The sequence below is a fragment of the Pan paniscus genome, chromosome 22, assembly GCF_029289425.2.
Source record: "Pan paniscus chromosome 22, NHGRI_mPanPan1-v2.0_pri, whole genome shotgun sequence".
Taxonomy (NCBI): Eukaryota; Metazoa; Chordata; class Mammalia; order Primates; family Hominidae; genus Pan; species Pan paniscus.
The window spans coordinates 42339631-42357713 of record NC_073271.2 but is presented as its reverse complement, the minus strand read 5'-3'; the positions used below and the strand labels follow the sequence as shown (position 1 = coordinate 42357713).

The 18083-nt window shown below is 47.0% G+C and overlaps 1 protein-coding gene and 1 long non-coding RNA gene across 6 annotated transcripts in view; one reads left to right on the top strand and one right to left on the bottom strand.

Annotated features, from left to right (window-relative positions):
* The window catches only part of MCM3AP (minichromosome maintenance complex component 3 associated protein), a 51571-nt gene that overhangs the window by 27888 nt on the left and 5600 nt on the right, over nucleotides 1–18083 (top strand). For all 5 annotated transcript variants that reach the window (XM_034948060.3, XM_055105162.2, XM_034948059.3 and 2 more), the window contains exons 18-27: nucleotides 1823–2020; nucleotides 3964–4032; nucleotides 4282–4416; nucleotides 7089–7242; nucleotides 11897–12155; nucleotides 12382–12479; nucleotides 13594–13984; nucleotides 15070–15327; nucleotides 15860–15989; nucleotides 17783–17989. In XM_034948060.3, the coding sequence (XP_034803951.3) occupies nucleotides 1823–2020; nucleotides 3964–4032; nucleotides 4282–4416; nucleotides 7089–7242; nucleotides 11897–12155; nucleotides 12382–12479; nucleotides 13594–13984; nucleotides 15070–15327; nucleotides 15860–15989; nucleotides 17783–17989 (1899 nt within the window). The remainder of the gene's footprint in view (nucleotides 1–1822; nucleotides 2021–3963; nucleotides 4033–4281; nucleotides 4417–7088; nucleotides 7243–11896; nucleotides 12156–12381; nucleotides 12480–13593; nucleotides 13985–15069; nucleotides 15328–15859; nucleotides 15990–17782; nucleotides 17990–18083) is intronic.
* Nucleotides 4673–17966, bottom strand: LOC134729734 (uncharacterized). Its single transcript, XR_010111099.1, has 2 exons — nucleotides 17781–17966; nucleotides 4673–9181 (listed from the first exon to the last, which is right to left on the bottom strand). It is a non-coding gene; the product is annotated as an uncharacterized LOC134729734 (long non-coding RNA).

Sequence of the window (18083 nt, the reverse complement as noted above, 5' to 3'; positions counted from 1 at the left end):
AAATAGACTCTAATTGGATTATACTGCATTTCAGAAATACTTGATTACACACACACACACACACACACACACAATATAAGCGGAAAAGTCAGGAGTTAGATTGGGATGTGGTGGCTACTCTGTATGTCAACTGATATTTATAGGGTGCCTGTCATTTGCCCACTGCACTAGGTGCTGGGAGACAGCTGTGAACAAGCCAGATTATGGCTGCATGCACCAATAAGGGTGAATTCTCAAAATATAAGTAGTGGAGAAAAAGCAATTAATAGGGAATATACAAATAGTGTATATTCAAACTAAATAGGTTGTTTCGGATTTATATATAGTGGTATAACCCTAAAGAAAAGAAGGAAAATAATGATCATAATCTCAGCATAGTGGTTACTTTTGGGAATGGGAGGTGGTGCCTCTCATGGCCACAACTTCTCAACTGGGTGTAAGTGCACAGGTGCTTGATGATTTATTAATCTTATAACTGGGCATATATGTGTTATGTATGTTGTATGATTCATTTCATAATAAAATTTAAAATCAGTAATAGTGTCCTTGGCAGATGGAACAGTATAAAAGGGAGTATGGGGAGAAGTGAGTCTTCCTTCTACAACAGACCCCTGTCCATTGTGCGAGCAGCAGCTGCTTGCGAAACCATCCAGAGACTTTCTGTCCTTTCTTGTGGCTGTTGGCACAGATGGGCTCATGATCCCTGCTTTGCTCTGAGCCTTCCTTTGCTCCATCTGATATGAGGTGGAGGCTTGGCTGTAGCAGCATGCTGAGCTGTCCCCGTTGCCAGTAGTCTTGAGGTCAGTGCGATAATGTACCATAAATGACCTTCCTGGTCTTCTGTTGATGGACTTTCATGTGGCTCTTTTTTTTTTTTTTTTTTTTTGAGATGGAGTCTCACTCTGTCGCCCAGGCTGGAGTGCAGTGGCACAATCACGGCTCACTGCAACCTCCACCTCCCAGGTTCAAGTGATTCTTCTGCCTCAGCCTCCTGAGTAGCTGGGACTACAGGCATGCGCCACCATGCTCGGCTAATTTTGTTTTTTTTATTTTTAGTAGAGATGGGGTTTCACCATATTGGCCAGGCTGCTCTCGAACTCCTGACCTCGTGATCCGCCCGCCTCGGCCTCCCAAAGTGCTGGGATTACAGGCGTGAGCCACCGAGCCTGGCTGTAGCTCTTTTTAGCTCTGGTAAAGACTGTTGCAGTGACTGTCGTTGTACAGACAGACATCTCACCCGTTTGCACACAGGCACGTGTGTGGAGATAAATTCCTATCAGTGGTGGCTGTGGGTCAAGGGATATATGTATCTTTTTTTTTTTTTTTTTTTTTTTGAGACAGAGCCTTGCTGTGTCACCCAGGCTGGAGTGCAGTGGTGTGATCTCGGCTCACTGCAACCTCCACCTCCTGGGTTCAAGGGATTCTCCTGCCTCAGCCTCCCAAGTAGCTGGGACCACAGTTGCCCGCCACCATGCCCGGCTAATTTTTTGTATTTTAGTAGAGATTGGGTTTCACTGTGTTGCGCAGGCTGGTCTTGAACTCTTGAGCTCAGGCAATCCGCCTGCCTTGGCCTCCCAAAGTGCTGGGATTACAGGCGTGAGCCACTGCACCCAGCTGGGTATATGTATCTTAAATCTGTATCCATATTGCCAAGTCAGCCTCCAAAGCTCATTCAGTATTAACTGTTAATGTTCAGTAGTTTCATTGCTCACCACACTCATTTGATGTCCTTCCTTCCCCATGCCTGAGTTCTGACTGCAATGTGTTTCTCAGTTTGAAGACCCTGAAAACACTCTGTGATGATACATTTTCATGTCCCCAGGTGGAGGGAAGCTGTCACAGCCCGCAAGAAACTGAGGCGCCAAATGCGGGCTTTCCCTGCTGCGCCCTGCTGCGTGGACGTGAGCGACCGGCTGAGGGCGCTGGCGCCCAGCGCAGAGTGCCCCATTGCTGAAGAGAACCTGGCCAGGGGCCTCCTGGACCTGGGCCATGCAGGGAGATTGGGCATCTCCTGCACCAGGTCAGCATCAGCTGTCGCCTGCCTCGTCAGGGCTCCCCTGCCCCCACTTGGTTTTACCAGGAGCGGAATTAATGTGTGTGTTTGGAGGGTGAAGATAGGTGAAGCCTGGAGGCGAGGACAGGCACAGGGTTGCATTTTGAAGGTTGTCTCCCACAGTTGTGGACGTGTGACTTGTTCCACTGGGAAAGCAGAGCTCTGAGTTCACCTTGAAAGACTCAGCGTCCTGGTGCCTGAGTCTGACTCTGCATCACCTGTTCTTTTCCTGCTCGTCCCAGTTTAAGTACCTGCCACTTCCATCCTTGTTGGAGGAGCCGGAGGTCCACGCTGGCCTGTGTCTTCCGATCCCATCCCCGCCCCATCCCTCTGTTCCTCCCGCCGTCTCCTTCACACACTGCCCCCTTTCTGTGGCAGCATCTTCCAGACTCCACCTCCACCCTCCAGTATTTCCCTCTTGAGGCCCCTTGGTGTGGCCCTGGTCCTCCCTGCCACTCCTCCTGGTCACCCCGAGCAGAACCGGCTCCTCAGGGCCATGCCAGGACCCCCCTCAGCCTGCATTCCTGGCCATGCTGGGCTTGGCCTTTATTTAGAACCCATGTAGGTGCCACCTCTTGCCTGGCCTCAGGGCTCACTGGCCTCCCTGTGGGTGGGGACTGGGGAGGCAGCCTGGAGGGCCTAGCAGGCACACCGCTGGGGCCTCATGTCATGTCTTGTCCTCCTCCTGGTCATCACTGGATGTTCCCTCTGAAAACTGTCTTGTGGGTTTCATTTAGCCACATCAGGTTCTGCGCCGGCAGTGGGGGTGGCAGTCCCAGCCTGTTGGAGGCATGCTGTGAGGCCAGGGCTGGGCCTGGCTCCTCTGACCTGTGGCTGCTTTCACATAGTGACCTGGCCTTCTCCTGGAGTCATGGCTTCTTGTGTCCCCCCTCCGTAGCTGCCCTTGTCAGCCTCGGTCTCCTTGTCTGAGCCCTCCACCCTGCCCCCTCAGCCCAGACCTCTGCCCTCTGCGCACCCCCTGGTGATAGCCCTGTCACCCCTGTCTGTCACTGACAGCCCCCATCATGCATCTCCAACTGAGGCCTCTTCCCTGAGTTCCAAACTTGGTTTCCAGTTCGCAGTTCAACCTCTAAACCTGATTTTTCCCCACCCTGCCCCTTCCTGCTCATAAGATGCCGTCCTGTCCTCCTGTGCTTAGGGCACAAACCTGGGCTTGCATCTCTCTCAGACCCAGCATCCTCAGCTCTGCCCTCAGAACGCACCGAGGGCATGGCAGTTCTCTCCACCTCACTGGAATGTTGCTGCAGCACCTGTCTGTCTGCCAGCTTCCACCCTGGGCCCCGATCGTGTCCTCAGCACCACAACAGAGGGATCCTCCGACAGCTCAGCCAGGTGGCGTTGCCTCTCGGTGGCGTCCCTAGCACTCCCCGAGTCTCTGCATTGTGGACCCAACCCCTCCCCCGCTGCCCTCACTGCTCTCCCCAAACACACCAGGTCCAGCTATGGCCTGGCACAGCCATGCCCTCTGCTGTTTCCAGAAGTTGTCATGCTGGCTCCCCCTGTTTCCTTCAGGTCTTTGCTCACATATCACCTGACCACCCTGAGTGAGACTGCAACACGCACCCTGCCTGGCTCCAGCCCCACCTGGCAGCATTTGCCCACAGTGCCGACACCTCACACATGCCAGGCCAGCCACTTAGAGATGCTGTTCTCTCCCCATTAGAGCCTATGTTCTCGAAGGGCAGGATTTTGTCTGTTTATTGCTGAATCTCCCATAGCCAGCACACAGTGGATACTTAACATGATATTTGTGGAATGGAGGAATCCTCTAACCCGTTTCATTGGCAGAAAATGTGTTTTTCAGTCTCCTGAGTATTCCCCAGGGGACACTAGCCAGTACTTCTCACTAAGCTCCTGCGGGGACACTGTCATTCTGCTTTCCTTTGCAGGTTAAGGCGGCTCAGAAACAAGACGGCTCACCAGATGAAGGTTCAGCACTTCTACCAGCAGCTGCTGAGGTCTGTCATGCTGCACCCTTCTGCGTACCCCCTGGTGATCCCTGTTCCCCAGTCTGTCACACTGGCAGCCCCCTTCATGCATCTCCAACTGAAGTCTCTTCGATGAGCTCCAGACTTGGTTTCTAGTTTGCAGTTCAATCTCTGAACCTGATTTTCCTCCAACTTGCCCCTTCCTGCTCATAGGATGTGTGTGCTGCTCCTGCAAGGGTCTCACACACTGGCTAATCCACGGTGGTCTGTTCCTCCCAGTGATGTGGCATGGGCATCTCTGGACCTGCCATCCCTCGTGGCTGAGCACCTCCCTGGGAGGCAGGAGCATGTGTTTTGGAAGCTGGTGCTGGTGTTGCCGGATGGAGAGGAGCAGTCCCCAGAGAGTTGTGGCAGGTCAGGAAGGGTTTCCCCTGTGGGGTTTCTAAGAGGTGGAGTGGGCAGGGCAGAGTTGTGGGCCAGGGCCGGGTATTCCTCTTATGTGTGATGGGAACTCAGAAGTGTAGGTTTATGTTTTAATGCTTGAATTTACAGTCTGTTTTGCTCATGATTTTAAGTTGAAACTTTAGATTTGATTATTTCAATTTTTATTCCATAAACTTGCTGTATTAGTCCGTTCTCACACTGCTTTAAAGAAATATCTGAGAGTGGGTACTTTATAAAGAGGTTTAATTGGCTCGGCTGTACAGGAAGCATGGCTGGGGAGGCCTCAGGAAACCCACAATCATGGTGGAAGGCTAAGGGGAGGGAGGCATGTCTTACATGGCCAAAGCAGGAGGAAGAGAGAGAGAAGGGGGAGATGCCACACGTTTAACCAGATCTCGTGAGAACTCACTATCATGAGAACGGCAAAGTGGGAGGTGCCACACACTTCTAAACAACCAGATCTCGTGACAGCTCACTGTAATGAGAACAGCAAGGGGGAGTTTCCACACACTTAACCAGATCTCCTGAGAGCTCACTATCATGAGAACAGCGAGGGTGAGTTGCCACACACTTAACCAGATCTTGTTGAGAGCTCACTATCATGAGAACAGTGAGGGTGAGTTGCCACACAGCCACATCTCGTGAGAGCTCACTATCATGACAACAGCGAAGGGGAATTGTCACACACTTAACCAGATCTCGTGAGAGCTCACTATCATGAGAACAGTGAGGGGGAGTTGTCACACACTTAACCAGATCTCGTGAGAGCTCACTATCATGAGAACAGCCAGGGGGATTCCACCCCCATGATGCAATCACTTCCCACCAGGCCCCTCCTCCAACATTGGGGATTACAGTTCAACGTGAGATTTGGGTAGGGACACAAATCCAAACCATATTACTTGGCAACAGTCTTAGACCAAAAGCATTTAAGAGTTGATTGTTATTTCAAGCTGTGTTAAGGTACACTGATAGACCTGCTTCATTTTAGACTCTTCAGTAAGACAGTTTATAGTCTGTTTACTATAGTTCCATTTTTTTCCCCTTAAAGAAACTTTTGGCATTTTAAAAAAGAAAAAATTGACATGATCTTATTTTCTGTAACCAAATAGCATACAGAAGTCATGTTTTTAAAGCAACTATAGTCTCTTTGTGTTTTTTTGAGACAGGGTCTTGCTTTGTTGTCACCCAGGCTAGAGGGCAGTGGTGTGATAACAGCTCACCGCAGCCTTGACCTCCTGGGCTCAACTGATCTTCTCACCTCAGCCTCCTGAGTAGCTGGAACTACAGGCATGTGCCACCATGCCTGGTTAATGTTTTTTTTTTAAAGATGGGGTTTCACTATGTTGCCCAAGCTGGTCTTGAACTCCTGGGCTCAAGCAATCTGCATGCTTCAGTCTACCAAGGTTTTGGGATTACAGGCGTGAGCCACCACACCCGGCTTACAATTTATTTTTAAAATAGCTTTATTGAAATGTTATTCACATACCATAAACTTCACCCATTTAAAGTGTACATTTCAGTGATTTTTAGATATATTCACAGGGTTTTGCAACCATCACTGTTAATAATTCCAGAACACCTTTTCACTTAGAAAGCCTGTATTCTTTTTTTTTTTTTTTGAGATGGAGTCTCACTCTGTCACCCAGGCTGGCGTGTGGTACACTTTGTTCACTGCAACCTCCGCCTCTCAGGTTCAAGCAATTTTCCTGCCTCAGCCTCCCAAGTAGCTGGGATTACAGGCGCACACCACCACGCCCAGCTTAGTTTTGTATATATTTTGTAGAGACAGGGTTTTGCGATGTTGCCCAGGCTGGTCTCAAACTGGGCTCAAGCGATCCACCTGCCTTGGCCTCCCAAGGTGCTGGGATTACAGGCGTGAGCCACTACACCCAGCTGGTGAGTCATTTCTTAAAATAGCTGTCTTCTCATTTGCTAAGTTCGTATGTCACTTAAGAATTCTTAAGGTCTCAGGTATGAGAAATTTGATCTGTAAAAAACATGTATTTCAAACTCTAGGGATGTTTTCTATTGCTGAAAATGTTAATGCTTCAGAATTTTAAGTCACATTAGAATGAGCCAGTTCCATTCTAATGGAATGGAGTGCCCCCTCCTCCTGCCCAATTAAGAACAAGTAGAAGCCGGGAGCAGTGGCTCATGCCTGTAATCCCAGCAACTGGGGAGGCTGTGGAGGGAGGATTGCTTGAGCCCAGGAGTTTGAGGCCAGCATGAGCAACATAGTGAGACCCTTTGAGTGAGACTACAAAAAAAATGGAAAAATTAGCTGGGCATGGTGGCCCATGCCTGTAGTCTCAGCTACTGAGAAAGTCTCAGCTACTGAGGCAGGTTTGCTTGCTGCGGTGAGCCAAGTTTGTGCCATTGCATTCTAGCTTGGGCAACAGAGTGAGACCCTGTCTCAAAAAAAAAAAAAAAAAAAAAAAAAGAACGAGTACAGATCGTTGCTCCATTTTAAAACGACAGCCTGTTTTGTGCAGGTCAGCTTCATAGTAAGATTTGGTATTTGTGGACCTAGGTCTGTGTGATATTTCTCTTTCTTCTTTTCCTGAAAGTCTTTATAATTCAAATTTAGAATTAGATTCTTCAAGTGTTTTTTTTGTTTTTTGTTTTTTTTTAATCTGTAGAATTCTAGCAAATTGGTTAAAAGTCAAGTTCATGGGAGATGAAGGCTCAGTGGATGACACATCCAGCGATGCTGGTGGGATTCAGACGCTTTCGCTTTTCAACTCACTTAGCAGCAAAGGGGATCAGATGATTTCTGTTAACGTGTGTATAAAGGTGAACTATAATTACTTTGTGTTTACTTCTGTGTTTTCATTACTTTCACTTACTCCCAGATATCACTGGAACCATGCAAATACTGCTTATTCCCTAATGTGATTTTGAAAGACTGGGAGGCTCAGAAGCAAGTATTATGTCTGTCCGTACATGTCGTTTAAAAAATTGTTTTTTTAAGCCAGTCAAATTGAGCAGTGGGCACCAAGCCCAGCCTGCTTCTTTACTTTTGCTGTTTTAATACGATATATTGGATTTCCTAAGTGTAATACGTACACAAAACTTTTAAAAAATGAGGAAATGTAAAAGAAGTATAAAGATGATGATAAGAGCCATCCATGCTCTTGCCATTCTGAGGTAACAGTAACTTCTTGGTGCAAATTCTTCCCTTTTCCTGGGATTACAAAGTCACATTTCATCACTGGAAATTAGTTTACTGCTGCTGTTACCTTCATTTTCATTTAAGAAAGTAACACTTCCGTGTACTTAAAAAGAAGTCAAATAATGCCACCCACGTGATTTAAAATGAGACATAGTAGCTCCTCCTTCCTCTCTTAACTCCTTTCTTCAGGGCCGCATTTTTCTCCTGTTTCCAGATCACACACTTACACAGCCATTTCTCAGTTTATCCATTTAAATGTTCTCTGCTGACTTCCCATTAATATAAATGTATTAGTTACCTTATTCCTAAATAACTAATTACTCCTAACATAGCTTAAAATAATGTCTGTTATCATGGTATCTGTGGGTCAGGAATCCAGGTGTAGCTTAGCTTGGGTCTTCTGGCTGAAGGTTTCTCATGGGTGGAAATCAAAATGTTGGCTAGGATTGTGGGCTCATCTGAAAGCTTGACTGAAGGGTATCTACTTCCCAGCTCACTCTAGTGAGCTTGTGTCAGGATTCACTTCCTTGCAGGCTGTGGCCAAAGACTTCCTCAGTTCCTGCCACATGGGCCTCTCCCCAGCTGACAGCATGGCAGCTGGCTTTCATCAGAGTGAGCAAGAGGTGAGCCTAGATGGAAGTCTGACTGTGTTTATAACCTAAACTTAGAAGTGACATCCTGTTGCTTTTGTTGGCTTCTGTCTGTCAGAAGTGAGTGGCTAGGCCCAGCTCACAGGGCAGGAGATCACACGTGGGCATGAACACTAGGCGGAATCGGGGGTCCTCTTGGCGACTGCATACCATACTAGGTACAGCGTGGCCTCTTGTGCCATGGTCCTTGCTCGGCCTTCCACGTCTTCCCAGGATAGCTACACTATCACTTTGTATTACTTCAGTGAGTGGGGTCATATTTTGATGGCTCTGTGACTGCTATTCACCTCAGAACCAGTAGTGTTCTATGACCACAATTATTTTTTTCCTGCAAGAAATAGAGTTGCCTTATTGTCTCACTTAATGTAGTTCTCTTTCTCTTTAATTTTTACTGGGGGGCCATATATATCTCGGTAGAGTTTTCCAAATGTTCTGTCACTTCACTTGATCCATCCATGTTCCCTCTGTCCTGGAACTCTCATCTGTGGGCTGGTCTCCATCCAGGCAGCATGTGCCTTAGTGCCATCATTGTGAGCACATGTATCCCTGCTCCTCCACCTGGAAGCTCTGTGACCTTGGGCAAGTTCCCTAGCGTCTCTGCCACCTGTGTATGGGTACTGTTACTTATTATCCCTATTTTACTCAGAGACGGTAAAATAAACTGCCCAAGCCTCTGCAGGTGCTGTCCGGTGGAGATGCTCATCTGGCTCTTGAGGATAAAGTGAGTGCAAACACAGACTGCACAGGACAGTGCCTGGCACAGGCCAGGTGCTTGCTCAGTGTTGCCATTAGCAGCTGCTGCAGTATTTTTTCTTGGTTCATCCCCTTGTTGGATGTTATATGTCATGCGAGGGGAATTTTCTGAGTCTTTTCCATTATGAAAATGATTTTATTAACAAAATACCTTAAGCTGGGGGAAGAAAAAGAAAATGCATTTATTTCATTCTGACATTTGCTTCATAGTTTAGCTACGTTTGTAAAATTATAGGTAGAAAATTATTTTCCTGGCCGCGCATAGTGGCTTATGCCTGTAATCCCAGCACTTTGGGAGGCCGAAGTGAGCGGATTGTTTTGAGTGCAGGAGTTCGAGACCAGCCTGGGCAACGCGGTGAAACCCTGTCTCTATAAAAAATACAAAAATTAGCTGGGCATGGTGGTGTGTGCCTGTAGTTCTAGTAGCTTGGGAAGCTGAGGTGGGAAGATTGCTTGAACCTGGGAGTTCAAGGCTGCAGTGAGCCATGATCACACCACTGCACTCCAGTGTTGATGACAGAGGAAGACCCCGTCTCAAAACAAAGAAAATTATTTTCCTTCCAGTTTTGCTCCACTGTCACCTAGCATCCACTGTTGCTGTACCATTCCTGTTCCTTTCTGTGTGGCCTGGTTTTCTCTACGGAAGCCTTTTCTCTCTGTTCATGGCGTCCTGAAAATTCACTTTGTTACACTGGCACTGGACTAGCTTCACTCACTGTGCAGGGCTTAGCAGGTCCTTTCAGGCTAGAGACTCCTATTTCACTTCTGGGACATTTTCATGTCTTTATGACACTCTGTCTTTTTTCTGTTCTCTCTTGAACTTCTATTAGATAGATGTTAGGCCTCATCAATTGATCCTCTGAGTTTCTTATCCTATTTTCTACCTCATCTCTTCCTACTGTGTTCTGAAAGAGTTCCTTGACTTTATTTTCCAATTGTCCTACTGAATTTTTTATTCCATATATATTACTTATTTCCTCTTTCATCTTATCATGACTTTTTCATAGCATCTTATTTTTTGGATGCATCATCTTATCTTTCCAAGGAAATTAGGGTTTTTGGGGTCTAAGTTTTCTTTGGTTCACGTATTATCTGATTCCTCTTTTTTTTTTTTCCCTCTCTGTTACTCCAGTTTATCTCTTTTATGTTGGAGGCCCTCCTCAGATGCCTTACCCAAGGCTGTCTGTCTATATCTGAGTGAGGCCCTAAAAGGCTAGCCAAGAAGTTCTGTGTTTGGGGCGGGGTGGATGGTAGCTAAACGGCAAGCCAGGCTTTTTGGAGGGACTCCCAAATGTCTGGATCTGGATGTCTGTTCCCTAGACTGTTCAGTTTTTCTGGAAAGGACTTGTGCCATCTGCTTTCTGGGGAGCTGCTGGTATTCTCAGGGTAGGGTTGGGAGTGGTTTGGCGCTGAGTCCCTTCCACTGTGCCTGACCATGGCCCTGCATCTGGATCCTCTCAGGACTCCTGTTCAGGGGCCCAGGGGGACTGGTTTTGCATAGAGGTTGCCTGCAGTGGTGGGTGCCGCCAATAGGGTCAGGCTCTGAACTTCACCTTTGGCTCCTGGTGTCTGCAGGGCCTGGGTATACAGGGCTTTTGCAGGCTCAGTCAACCTGACTCCTTACACACCCACATCTGCAGCCTTTACATATGGCATCCTCTGCTTCCCTAACCCAGGGATTGGTCACATCTATTTGCTGCTTTCTAGAAATGTATCAGAATCCCTCATCTGCTGCTGGCTTGCCTTCCCTCCTTCTATTATTATGGGCTTATATTTTTGTTTATTTTTGTAGAGATGGGGTCTTGCTATGTTGCCCAGGCTGGTCTTGAATTCCTGGCTCCTGGCCTCAAACAGTTCTCCTGCCTTGGCCTCCCCAAGTGCTGGGATTACAGTCATGAGCCACTGTGCCTAGCTTTAACTTTTTTATACCTGTTTAAGGTTAATTAAAGTTATAGTAATATGGTCAAACACAATTCTAGCTGGAGGCTAAATTACCTGTTGACCTGGCTGTTTCTTGCACTAATTCTGTTGCATTTATTCTCATTTTTGTTTCTATAAATTTAAAATATGAACATGGGTGGGCGCGGTGGCTCACACCTGTAATCCCAGCACTCTGGGAGGCTGAGGCAGGCTGATCACTTGAGGTCAGGAGTTCGAGACCAGCGTGGCCAACATGGTGAAACCCTGTCTCCATTAAAAATATAAAAATTAGCCGGGTGTGGTGGTGGGCACCTGTAATCCCAGCTACTAGGGAGGCTGAGGCAGGAGAATTGCTTGAATCCAGGAGGCAGAAGTTGCAGGGAGCTGAGATCATGCCACTGCAATCCAGCCTGGGCGACAGAGTGAGACTCCATCTCAAAAAATAAATACATAAAAATAAAATAAAATATGAACATGTCTTATATCTGAAGGGCAGATATAGAAATTATTTTTCTAGGGTGATTATCCTCTGAATATATGAAGAAACAATGTTATTTGACGTTTTCTTTAAAAAGGAAGTCTGAAGCTAGGCATGGTGGCTTCACGAACCTGTAATCTCAGCTACTCAGGAGGCTGAACCAGGAGGACTGCTTGAGCCCAGGAATTCAAGACCAGCCTGGGCAACATAATAAGACCCCCTTCTCAAAAAAAAAAAAAGGTTGAGGGGAGTCTTTGCTAACAATTGGATTTAGGGAAAGGGGCCAGGAATTAAAATAACTACAGGAAGTAAGATAACTACAGGGTATGCCCAGCTGTGCCCTTGGAGGCCTGTCTGGAGTACAGTCAATATTTAGTGCATGGAGAGCTTTGGCTGCAGTTGCTCTGGGGCAGATCAATCACTGCTGATGCGTCCCATGGTGCATCTCTCCTGATGATCTTGATGCTGTTGCAGGTGGCCCATGGCGCCCTCAGTGATGGTGCCATTGATGCTGTGGAGACACAGAAGGACCTCCTGGGAGCCAGTGGGCTCATGCTGCTGCTTCCCCCCAAAATGAAGAGTGAGGATGTGGCAGAGGAGGACGTGTACTGGCTGTCGGCCTTGCTGCAGCTCAAGCAGCTCCTGCAGGCTAAGCCCTTCCAGCCTGCGCTTCCTCTGGTGGTTCTTGTGCCTAGCCCAGGAGGGGACGCCGTTGAGAAGGAAGTAGAAGATGGTTTGTGAAGGAAGTCTCGTTTATGAAGCAGCATTGTTTAATAATAAATGGGTGGAGGCCCTGGGTCTGAGGATGGTCCAGTAGTGTTGGGGTCAGGAATCACTGAGACAGCAACCCCTGTGGTGACTGTCCACTGCAGGACTGGGTGGGGTCAGCACAGTGAGATGTGTTAGCAGGTGTGCTGACAGCAGAATGCAAGTGACCTTCATCTATGTCTCTCTTAAAGGTCTGATGCTACAGGACTTGGTTTCAGCTAAGCTGATTTCAGATTACACTGTTACCGAGATCCCTGATACCATTAATGATCTACAAGGTTCAACTAAGGTAAGGTTTCATCATTTTTAATGGTCTGTCAAGATATTTTGTTTTTTCCCCTTTTGCTGTATCTTGAATTGAGTGTATATTAGCATTTGCATTTTCTTTTTCTTAAGAGACAGGGTTTTATTGTCACCCAGTATAGTGGCATGATGATAGCTCCCTGCAACCTCAAACTACAGGGCTCATGCAATCTTCCCACTTCAGTCTCCCAAGTATATGGGACTACTGTGGTGTGCCACTGCGCCTGGCAGCAGTTGTATGTTTTATACAGATAACTTTCTAAAAACATAAGCAGAAATCAAAATAAAAGATAAAATTTGCCCACAGTCCTGCTATCTGCAAATTAAATTGTTCATGTAAAATTTTTTTAGTGTTTTTGTTTCTATGAATTTAAAATATGAACATGTCTTATATCTGAAGGTCAGATACAGAAATTATTTTTCTAGGGTAATTGTCCTCTGAATATATGAAGAAATAATGTTATTTGATGTTTCCTTTAAAAAGGAAGTCTGAAGCTGGGCGTGGTGGCTCCTCGCACCTGTAGTCTCAGCTACTCGGAGGCTGAAGCAGGAGGACTGCTTGAGCTCAGGAGTTTGAGACCAGCCTGGCCAACACAGCAAGACCCCCTTCTCAAAAACAAAAAAAATAGGGCAGGGGGAGTCTTTGCTAACAATTTAGAGAAAGAGGTGCCAGGAATTAAAATAACTATAGGAAGTAAGATAACTATAGGGTGTGAAGGCATCTTGGCACATAGTGAAGCTGTTAGTCCTTCCAAAAAGGAGAAGACTCCATTTCTGTGCATGGTGAAGGGGATGTTCAGGGCTGGTTTCCTGAGGGCCTGGGCCTTTCCACGGGGCAACCATGCAGGTCACACTCCTCCTCAGGCCAGGTGGGATCTGGGGGCTCTCTTTAGTGCCCCTACTGGACATGTCTCCAGAGCCCTAGAAGGCTAAACTCAACTGCATAGGACACTTCTGTTCCCCTTCCTACCACAGTTGAGAGCCCAGTACTCTGGTGTTACCTGCTGTGGGCAACCTTGGGGGATCAAGCCCTTTCAGAAAGCTGTTTTTGAAAAACAGTGTGAATTGTTCAACCAAGTCTCTTCTGTCTTTGTTCTCAGGTCTTGCAAGCAGTGCAGTGGCTGGTTTCCCACTGCCCCCATTCCCTTGACCTCTGCTGCCAGACTCTCATTCAGTACGTCGAAGACGGGATTGGCCATGAGTTTAGTGGCCGCTTTTTCCATGACAGAAGAGAGAGGCGTCTGGGTGGTCTTGCTTCTCAGGAGCCTGGTGCCATCATTGAGCTGTTTAACAGTGTGCTGCAGTTCCTGGCTTCTGTGGTGTCCTCTGAACAGCTGTGTGACCTGTCCTGGCCTGTCACTGAGTTTGCTGAGGCAGGGGGCAGCCGGCTGCTTCCTCACCTGCACTGGAATGCACCAGAGCACCTGGCCTGGCTGAAGCAGGCTGTGCTCGGGTTCCAGCTTCCGCAAATGGACCTTCCACCCCTGGGGGGTACGTGCTTGAGCTGGGGAGGTCTGGTGGGTAGCTGCAGCCAAGTCTCAGGCTTCCTTCTCACTGTAGTAACCGTCTGGCAGGTGTTGGGCACCAGTGTGAGGGCTGCACGTCCACCTCCATGTGTCTCCATGCTGTGCTCGCCTGCACCTTCCTTTGGTCCTTTGGGTTCATGGGCCAGAACAAGCTGGGTTTTGTGGAATGGGGGCTGTTAGCCTTTCCTGACCAGCAAGGCAGTCCATGGGAGTTCACTCAGCCTCAGGAGAAAAGTGACAAGTGGTACTGGGAGGAACACCAACCCTGATCCTGTCCTGCCTGCCCCACAGGGTCCCTGTTTTCAGAACAGACAAGGGGCAAAGAGCATGGGGACCATGTAGCCCTGTCCCCAAGCCACGGCCATGGCACTCAGTGCTGATTTAACATTCTTTCTTTGTCAAAGAGGCCTTGTTCTATGGCTCTGGCTGTGCCCCTGTTCCTGGCTGAGGTCTTTGGGCTGTTTTGACACAGATCCTACAGGCCATCTGGCTGGCTCAAGCCCAGTATGGCATGGGGCTGCTCCTTCCTATGCACTCAGAAGGGAATGAGCTGCTTATCTGGCAGAAGTTGTGGCATTAGCACAGACACTCCCCTTTGGGCCTCAGGCGCCCTTCTAAATTGTGGGGTGTGGTCTGTAGTAGGTCTAACTCATGCTCATTATTGAAGGAACCCAAAGGGAAGCAAACCACTCAGCACAAGCCCTCGGTGCTCTGGTTAGGTTGGGGTTCCCCAAAATAAGCTAAGACCACTTATACCAGACTCATCTGGGTGCTTGTTAAAATACAGATTTCCTAGGCACAACCACAGGCCTGTACAGTCAGAACTTCTGGGTAGAACTTGGCTAGCAACACCATTAAGGGGGACTGTCTGCATCCCTCACCTAGACCCTGGGAGCAAGCTGCTCTTCCCCCTCAACAACTGTGGTTCCGCTGCGTTTAGAAAGCAGACTTCTCAACTTCACAGTTGCCTTCTCCTGAGAAAATGTTTTCATGTACATTTTCACCTGTATTTTGGCCAAACCTGTAACTAATGAGGCACTTTCTCCCCAGCCCCCTGGCTCCCCGTGTGCTCCATGGTTGTCCAGTACGCCTCCCAGATCCCCAGCTCACGCCAGACACAGCCTGTCCTCCAGTCCCAGGTGGAGAACCTGCTCCACAGAACCTACTGTAGGTGGAAGAGCAAGAGCCCCTCCCCAGTCCATGGGGCAGGCCCCTCCGTCATGGAGATCCCATGGGATGATCTCATCGCCTTGTGTATCAACCACAAGCTGAGAGACTGGACGCCCCCCCGGCTTCCTGTTACATCAGGTAATTAGAGCTTGATGCAATGGGATCAGCTCCTCACGAGACTTTCCTGGTCCAGTTTCTGCAAAGGAAGATGTTTAGTTGATGTTGCTGCTTTTCTTTTGGGTCTCTATCCTTCCTTTCCTTAGGACTTCCCTCTTCAAGTGAGTGACTTAAAAACATTGAGACAGGCTAGGAAGGTTCTGGTAGAGCCTGAACTCACCTCCCTGAAACAGGCCCCCTAGGATGGCTCTTAGAGAGGACTTTGTGGCTTTTGAGTAGTCATTACTGGCCCTGCCAGTCTGGATGTAAGCCTGTCTGGACTTTGAGTGATGCATGGACCCTGGGAGCCTATTTAACCCAAGTGTGGAAGTCACATAATTGTGTGACTTTAATCAAAGGGCTTGCACTTAAATCAGTGAATTTAAGCACATGCCACCTGTCGCTGTTTAAATATTATTTGTACCTGTTTTTGTTTTTTTTTGTGTGTGTTTTTTTTTTTGAGACAGGGTTGGCCAGGCTGGCCTCTTTATCTGTTTTTGTATTGTTTTCTCAGAGGCGCTGAGTGAAGATGGTCAGATATGTGTGTATTTTTTTAAAAACGATTTGAAAAAATATGATGTTCCTTTGTCGTGGGAACAAGCCAGGTTGCAGACGCAGAAGGAGCTACAGCTGAGAGAGGGACGGTGAGGTTCATGTTCAGTATGTTTCTGTTGCTTGCTAAACTGTATTTTTCTTGCAAAGTAAATAGAAATTAACATCCTACATGCCAAATCCAGTCCACTGTGGGCAGACTGTGACAAATCCTCAAGGAACAGATCATTCCCATGCAGTAGAAACTATTCTAGAACAAAGTTACAAGCATCTCACCTCATTTATCAGGCATACCTGACCCTGAAATCATACCTAACCAGGAGAGTACAGCTGACATTTCATCTCACTTCCAAATTTGGTTCCAAAGCACAGTACCTAAAAAAGTTCACAAGTATGCTTTCTCCCAGGATAAACAATAACAGTGAAAATCTATTAATGTAATTTGTTGCCATAATAGAAAAATAAGTGGTAATTTTAGCAGGCGTTGAAATACGTTTCTTAAAATTTATACCTGTTCCTGATAAAATTTCTTTATTTTGGGTACTTTCTTTAGCTTGGGTAAAAAAAAAAAAAAAAAGTCCTAACTTGATAAGGCTACCTAACATAAAACTACCAAAATAGAAAAAAAACATGCTTCTTGGTAGAATGTTAGGAACAGTGGAATCAGAACCAGCCTGTTGTCCCGACTGTTATTCACTATTGTCCTGGAAATCCTGACCAGTACAGGGATGTGGGATAGACAGGCACAAATACTGAAAGGAAGGAGAAACTGCCATTTCCAGACAGTACAGTTGTCAGTCCAAGAAAAGTCAAGTCCATAGAACCATTCTCAGTTCAATAAGGTGATCAGATAGATAGATCTACAACATGTTAAAAAAAAAAAATTCTCATTCACAACAATAAACCTGAACAGAAAGGGCATAGGATGATGGAACTTTGCTGTTCCTTCTTGTTCCCCATAGAGATCCTTGAAGTACCTTCTCCAACTCCATGATACTCTAAAAACTGTTCATCTTCATAATAGGAGTGGAGCCTAATCCTTGGTCTCCTCACCTCCTGGTTTCCCGGAATGTCTTTGTCATTAACATATGAGTTCTCAGGGCCTGTATGTGCAAAGGAAACCTGAACCATTGAGGTTCAGACTAGGTTGTTGACAGGATACAATGCTGTGAAGATGTCAGTACTGGTACTGGTAAGTTCTAAAATTCATCAGGATAAAAAAATATGCACCAATTGCTGAGAAAGTTTTAAATAAGACTAACAAGGTTTGCTTGGCCTGATACCAAGACATACAGTAAAGCTCCAGTACTTAAAACCATGTGGGGATGCCAGAGTAGATAAATGGATCAGAATAAAGAGTCAGAATATGTGACAAAAGTGTTAGGCCAAATTATTGAAATTAGTGGGGAAAAGACAAATATTGGCATGTGTTTAGAAAAGAATGTCAGATGCCTTCTCTCTCACCATTTGTAAACATTACTTCCAAATATATCCAAGAGCTATCTATAAAAAACCTTGCCAATACTAGGGAAGAACAGAATCTGGAACCCTAGGGTGGGAAGCAAGACATGAAGCAGAGAAGCTCCAAAAACCTAGCTGCCTCTTGAGAGCAGAAGCTTCCAAGAGGAACAGGCAGTCTCAATGCCTCTGTGCATAAGGGTCCCTACAGTACAGGGGCTGCCTTCCCTCTTTGCTCCACTCCCTGACTTGATGGAAGCTTGGAAGCAGGCATGGGGCCAGCATGAGCTGTCCCAGGAGGGCACATGTGTCTGAGGCACATGTTCTTACATGTTAATGCACATGTGCAAATGTATCTACATGCTTTACATGATGCTGTAGAAATATTTTCTCTTGACCATAAACATTTCAAATCATGTACTTACAGTTTGGGAATAAAGCCTTTTCATCCTTCTGCAAACAATTTTCCCATACCATTGCTTCACATGCACCGTAACTGGAAGAGGAGCACAGAGTGTGCTCAAGAGGGGAGGATTCCCAGCACAGAGGATCTGATGCGAGGAGCTTCTGCTGAGGAGCTCTTGGCGCAGTGTTTGTCGAGCAGTCTGCTGCTGGAGAAAGAGGAGAACAAGAGGTGAAGCCCACTTCCTTCTAATTCATGTGTGTTTAGTCTGCTTTATGCTGTGAGGGGAGACTGGTTATTGCTTGATTAATATAAGACAGCCAGG